General features: G+C 35.0%; 1 protein-coding gene across 1 annotated transcript; it reads left to right on the forward strand.

Moving 5' to 3' along the window:
- Positions 1 to 6,587: 6,587 nt before the first annotated feature.
- Positions 6,588 to 7,351, forward strand: LOC306854822 (guanylin-like; the record flags this gene model as incomplete). Its single annotated transcript, XM_079393053.1, has 3 exons — positions 6,588 to 6,659; positions 7,001 to 7,187; positions 7,293 to 7,351. The coding sequence occupies 3 exons, from the start codon at positions 6,588 to 6,590 to the stop codon at positions 7,349 to 7,351; spliced, it is 318 nt and encodes a 105-aa protein (XP_079249179.1).
- Between the last annotated feature and the right edge of the window lie 325 nt (positions 7,352 to 7,676).

The raw sequence follows: 7,676 nt of genomic DNA on the forward strand, positions 1-7,676 counted from the left end.
TCCATCAAATAATGTCTTGTGAAGTGAAAAGCTGTGTAAGAAGTTTTTTAACTTGGAACGGGTACCCATTCACTGCGGTGGATCCATTGGTGAGCAAGTGATGTTATGCTACATTTCTCAAAATCTGTTCCAATGAAGAAACAAAGTCATCGTCATCTTGGATGGTCTGAGGTTGAGTGGATTTTCAGGCGATTTTCATTTTTGGGTGAACTATACCTTTAAAGCAAAAGGGCAATTAAGAAACTCTTAAATTCTTTTTTTTTTTTTTTTCAATTCAACCTTTCACTCAAATTATGCAGAAAATATCATTTATAATGAAATAAAAATGCATTCAGTTAGAAAAATACATACACTAATGGTCTTAGACTAGATGGACTCGTGCATATGGAGGAGATTTCCTGTTAGACAAACACAAATCAAATGCTTTACAATGCAAAAATCAATGGCTCTGCTTCATGAGGCACTCAGTATAGAGAGAGATAATGTAAGCATTGTCACAGAAATGTTACACTGTTGTAAACCTCAGGCCCAAAGGAGTTAATGTCTCACAGATAAAGATTATGCAGGTTTATAAAAGAAAAAAAAGGAAGGCCATATAAACACAAGCAGTTTTGTTACACGTGTGTGGACTCCTGAGATTTGTGAGATTTGAAAAAATGGAAAATATAGGGTATTTGAACATTTAAAATAAATAGGTCATGACCTGAAATAAAACGCTTTAGTGTTTATTTCAAGAGGTTTACAGATACAAATCTGTTTTGGGGTTCCCACTGTTAATCATAATTTATGTATATGATTCATGTGTGATCTACTGTAACCCCACTCACAGATAAGTGTTTCCTTTACAGCTACAATTTGACAACACAGTGAGGACATTAAAGATAATAAAATGTCTCCCATATTTTTAGAATTAGCAATACATCAACGTGACAGTCTCCAAAGATCCTACAACATAATAGCATCTAGCATTATTTAGATTACTTTTAAATCTCATGACATACATCTGTGCTTGTAAAACTGTGTGTTTTTCCACAGACATGCCGTGAGAGAAGAACGTTTCACACCAGTCAGTTATGATTGACGGTCTTGTTTTATACAGTAGAAACAGTCTTTTTCCTTAAATTACTTTCTAGATGCATTTCAAATATTTTAAATCTTGACATTTATCCAATTAAACAAAACACCTGTTTTGGACAGGTTTATGGAAGACCTCATCTCTACTAAATTAATGAGCTTTGTAATCACAGCCAACATGGGTATGATTACAGCTTTCAATTATACCGAGATGTGGCTGCAATTTTAGACCAGAAATTCTGCTTCAGAATGAGAGTCCTGAAAATATGCCTTAATTAATAAGCACATCTGCAAAATTAGCATATGATATTGGTGTTTCCTTCTTGAGCTATATCACAGCCATATCACCCTGCAGCCCAAGACCGGTTGCCCACTGAAGCTAAGCAGGGTTGAGCCTGGTCAGTACCTGGATGGGAGACCTCCGGTGAAAACTAGGTTGCTGTTGGAAGAGGTGTTAGTGAGGCCAGCAGGGGGTGCTCACCCTGCGGTCTGTGTGGGTCCTAACGCCCCGGTATAGTGACGGGACACTATACTGTCAAAAAGCCCCGTCTTTCGGATGAGACGTTAAACCGAGGTCCTGACTCTCTGTGGTCATTAAAAATCCCATGGCACTTCTCGTAAAGAGTAGGGGTGTAACCCCGGTGTCCTGGCCAAATTCCCTCTACTGGCCCTTGTCTATCATGGCCTCCTAATAATCCCCATACACTTGATTGGCTCTATGACTCTCTCTCCTCTCCACCTGTAGCTGGTGTGTGGTGAGCGCACTGGCGCCGTTGTACTGTGGCTGCCGTCACATCATCCAAGTGGATGCTGCACATTGGTGGTGGTTGAGGAGAGACCCCCCCCCCCCCCCCCCCCCCCCCCCCACATGATTGTAAAGCGCTTTGGGTGTACAGCAATACACAATAAAGCGCTATATAAATGCATCATTCATTCATTCATTCATTCATTCAGCTAAAAGAAAACAGTGCAATTGCACAGTCAGCTGACATTGATTTAACTGATATATTATCTCTCACGTTTCAAATTACTATGTTAAAATATTTTTGCTTTAGCCATAAAGCTTCTGCTTGTGTTTATTATGGCTGATTGCACACCTGCTTTTTGAACCAGGAAAAAAAAGGTGAATATTGAATAAATAAGTCAACAAGTTTAGGTGCCATATCAGTGCTACACATTCATATAATGATGAATATAAGCCATGTAGATATTCTTATATTTAAAATGACTATGGTAGCATGAGAGTTTGGTATGTTTCTATTTATTTATATTAAATGAATCCCATTGCAAGTGTTATAACAAATAGAAAGCTATAGTGGAATGTAAATATAAAACTGTATATATCTTTGTTTCCTTACATGTTCCACTTTGATTTCCAGGCAGCACTGACTTTCTTATCAATCAGACTCATGCATTAATTGAAGTTCTGTGTTTCCTTTTCAGGTGCAAAGATCAAGAAAGCAAGAGCTCAATTAATGGACCATGATGTGAGTCACCATCCAGAGCACGTTGTCACTGGTCCATGCCACTGATAGGTGAAAGATTTCACAAGTAAAAAGGATGATTCATTTGAAGAGTTCAGATGCAAAAGCCTCTAAATGCCGTCTGAAATGTTCTTCTAAAATTAGCATTTTTATCAGCCCCCTATATTTATGTTCAGTTATTTCATTTTAATTGCATAGAAGAGGACCCATTGCCATTAGAGTAAAAGTACTGAACCTAAACATAGCAGCCTGATAAAAATGCTAATTTTAGATGAAAATTTCAAATGGCACTTAAAGGCTTTTGCATCCGAACTCTTCATTTGAAGTTCTCTCAACAAATCTCAAATATCAATATGAAAATCAATTCATATCAGGACAGCTAAAGATTTTTTCAGTGTAGGTGACAGTAAACAACATCATGTATTTAACCCAGCATTTTTTATGAATGTGCTTGTTTAGATACATATGCTAGTTGGGACAATAATTTTGGTCTAATATGCATTTTTATATAGATTCCAAACAATTTACATATCTGTGGCTCATTGGATAAAATGTAATTTATTTATTTATTTATTTTTGATAAAGTAGCAGACATTCATTATTATTTTTCAAGTACTACATTTTTTTAAACAGTAGCTATTTGATTTTTTATTTTTTTCTGCTTTTACAATCTCCATTACAGTCTATACCTACTGGCCCCATTATCTATTGGAACCCTTATATATTGTGACAATAAAGATCAGGGGTAAAGGTCTTTGTTAATTGCACCTCTTTACTATGCTTAATTTATACTTAATGCATAATTGCTTTTGGAATTTGTACTTTAATCGGGTACTATTCAAATAAAATAAATATATTATTGAAATAGTTCATATTTAATTTTTTCATTTTCAATATCTTATAATTAATCCAATTTTCCATACCATAAAATTATATGTTGTAATCTAACAAACCATAAAATTTGTATTTGTATAATATTATGTTAAATTAAATATCCATTAATATTTTTTTTTTTTGTACACCCCTAATAAAGATATTATATCCTGTTTTGTGATCGTGTTGTTGTTTTCATTGGTTGAATTTGTTCTCAGGCTGTTGATTTACTCAATGTTCATGTGAGCTGTCATTCACGTCCCACACACAAAGGCCTTTTGGCACATTTGGCACAGTACCGGCTCGACATAACTGGCCTGATGTCCTATCATCATGAAGAATGATGAGACAGGTTTAGCCATGTGGATTTATAGGTACAGGCTTTTTGGTCCTTATTTAGACTTCCGTCCCCCGAGTGGGATCACATTTGTTTGATAAAATAAGATCAAAAATTAACTTCACTGAAAAATCATTGTAAGTACCCTCTCATCTGACATGTGGTTCCTTTCATGCGTCATCTCATATAAACCTGGACCATCTGCAGCTTGTTTAACACTAGTCTGCATCAAAAAAAGTTTGGGAATTGCAATGGATGATGCTTGTAAAAACAGAAATATACAATATGCTGGAGCAGGAGCACAAGGAAAATAATAAAATGAAAGATGTTCTCCTCATAATTGGTGCCTTATTAAATCTAGATTTCAGTATGTATTTGATTAGGTATGAATTATGTGCTCTCCTGAAAGCTTTTATTAACTGATGATTCAGATGATTCCCTCTCCACTTTTCTGTTGATCAAATGAATAAAAAGAAAAATATTCCATATAAGAGCATATAATTATTATAAACTGGAGATTTTATTATTTTTATTATTTGTAATCATTTTATATTGAACATCTAAACCTTTTTCAATGGCTCAGGCTTTATAAAACACTATGAACTGTTTCTGGATTAATCAACGTCTTGTTTTCTGTCTATTTTATTTTTGTGCAAAGAGACTTACAGTGTATTTGAAACAACATTTATATTTTCCACTGTCCTGATTTCTTTCTCACAGCTCTCAGAGCAACTGATGCAAAGGTCAAAGCAGTTAGGGTGTAATTAGGGCCATTAAATCATGAAGCAGTTTTAAAACAGAACGCGCCTTCACAGGGAGGAGAATATTAAGTAAACACCATACATAATAATCATCGTCTTTAAGCCCTGATAAGCAATAGCAGATTGAAGCATGGGAAGTCTTCTATGTACAAACATGAGCATTGAGTTCTGTCTCTTCATACCTGACGTCCATATGTGCCTGATAAACGTGAGATACGTGTGTGGTGTTGGAAGCTGAGTCTACAGTGCGAATAATCACATATATTGACAAGGGAAGGAAGAGGCTTGGTTGATAAGTAGGTGCATGCTGAAGTTAAATTACATCGTCAGGTGTGGGCGCTATCACAGTATCAGACTGAAGCCTTTCTGTGAACCTGGTGATTTTTAGAATTATTCATCTATTGTATAAAAACAGATTTTACAGGTATTGATAGTCTAAACGTTGTCTGGTTGAACTGAAGGTTCTTGCCTATAAGTGATTTGAGAGGATTGAACAGATCATTCTGTGATAATGAAACTTTGAAGAAGAGACTTTCTGATTAATGATTAAAGGGTTTATCAAACCAGACAGACATCTGACATAATGTTCATTTTGTCAGCACAGCTAACTGAACTAAGTATACCTGTACATATCTAAATAAAATATATTAATTTTGAGAATTATTGATAGTGGTTTAATATGAACTTTCTTATACTGCTCTTTTGGTCTTCCTTTATATAGCACATTGATTTTAATTACATAATAGTGATTTGGGATAACTGAAGATTGGTGATAATCTTTTTTTAGTTAACATAACTCTCGTGTTCACCAGGGCTGCATTTATTTGATCAAAAATACAGCAAAAACTGCAATAATGTGAAATTTTACAATTAAAACTTTTAATGTATTTTACTATCATTTCATTTATTACTGTGATTGAATATCTGAATTTTCAGCAGCTGAGTTTTTTCAGTTTCATGCCATATGATCCTTCAGAAATCCTTCTAATATGCTCACTTTCTCATTATTCATGTTAAAAACGGTTTATATTTTTGTGGAAATTGAGATCTTATTCTTTGATAAATAGACATTTAAAAAGAATAGCATTTATTTCAAATAGAAGTAATAAATAAATATTTGTAAAAAGAAATTAAACTGTTTTTGAAATCATACGAGCTAAATGGGACAATTTGACCAATTTAAATGCAAACAACAGCAAAATTGTAATTTATTGGCCTTACTGAGCCAAATATTGTGTTTCTATGAGCATTATGCCTTAACCATGTTTACAACTGACATATTTGCACCAAAAATACAGTGGCTTAAGACTAATGTACACACTTATATACTGCAGTTAGTTATATTTTATTTTTCTTTGTTGTCCATGACCCTTTCACAACATTTTTGGGTTATGACCCACTAGTTGTGAACTATTACCCTAGACTAAATGTGTAAAAACAATCTTATGAGCTTCTTTATATTTGTATATCTTTAAATGTCTATATATTATTGTATATATCACTCAAACATCCACAGAGGAATACAAGAATCTTACAACGTGATATATTAGATTATATATAGAATACTGTATTTGCAAAAAAATTACTACAGACAATGACTAGACATTTAGTCATATCCTGTGATCAGGGAACAAAATGACCTAATAACTTAAAGTGTAACTTTGTTTTGCTATTTGCTTGCATTGGTATTCTCATTAGCTTTAACCTGCTCCCAACACAAAGACACAATTGTGTGCTCATTGTGTGGTTATTAATTAACCCTAACTAGAGAATGAAGAACTGGGCACTAGACAAACCTAACTAAAAGATCCATAAAAGTGTATGTCACAACTACAGATGAGGTCACGTAGGATTTATGAATTCTGTTTTACGACATCGTAAAATTTATCCTCTTTATTCATTAACAGCAAAGAAACAATGACAGGTTCTGATAGGTTACTGGTCTGGGGATCGGTTCCTATATAAGAGGAGACAGAAAGAGGAGAAAGGCAGAGATTGCAGTGACAACAACCGAAAAACATACTACAGCTAAACTGTTCTCGAGAAGAATCAGCCAGCATGAAGACCGTATTGTTTGTGGCTTTCCTCGTTGTAGCTCTTTGCCTGGTCTGTGAGGCTGTGCAAGTCCAGGTAAGCTCAAACTTTTATTGCTATCATTGCTGCTTCTCTGTAATTAAAAACATCTTACTAGTTTAAATGAACCTAATGAACACTTTATTCCATGATTTATGGATGTAATCTCCTCAGAATTGCATCAGTTTGCATCTGACCGGATTCTGAAACGTGTATATTGTTGTGTATATGACTCAAAGCTGTTTTCAATAAAGGCATGAGTCATTTGAGCTATTTATATAGAATCATTCATCCAAATGCTATTAAGTTGAACTCTAGCGGTCAGAGCTGACGCATTGTTCGGTCTTGGCATTGAGAATTGAACTCATCCATTTATTTCTACAATTTCCCTCCTGTAGGAAGGTGATTTTTCCTTTTCATTGGACTCGGTGAAAGTTCTCCAGCAATTAATCGACCAACCACGAACACAAAACCCTCGATTGGCCAAGACGAGCTACTTTTCTGTATGCTCCAATCCAACTCTGCCACAGGAGTTTACGCCTCTGTGCATGCAGAGAGGAGCAACGATGTCCTTCGCTAGGCTAGGTAATAGTCATGTGCAATAATTTTACACAATGTACTGTTAATAAATTGCATTGTATTGCTTGATAAATCCCAATCTAACCTGAGATAACTTTTTGTCTGTTTCAGCATCTGTGCCTGTTGACGTCTGTGAAATATGTGCTTTTGCGGCTTGTACTGGTTGCTAACTCCTCCCCTTGCTTGATCATCCTCACCTCCACTTAATAAAATCAGCATATTTTCATTTACTGCCATAAGTTCTCACGAATGTTGCCTGAATGGCAAAGCTCAAAATGGCAGTACACTGTTTATGAACTGTTACTTAAACTTCCTTCCCCTCTTTGCTTTCCCGCATTTTGTTTTGTTACAGCACATATTTCATTTATTTAAGAAAAAAGTGTCTTTTTTATTTTTCTATTTCTCAGTTCTGCTGGGTTTTATACTCCTTTGTGTGTGGTAATGCCTCAGTGTTCATTAAAGTGCATTGAAAATCTGTTCTCTGTGCATCGTGTA

This window comes from Barbus barbus (assembly GCF_936440315.1).
Source record: "Barbus barbus genome assembly, chromosome: 35".
Lineage (NCBI taxonomy): Eukaryota > Metazoa > Chordata > Actinopteri > Cypriniformes > Cyprinidae > Barbus > Barbus barbus.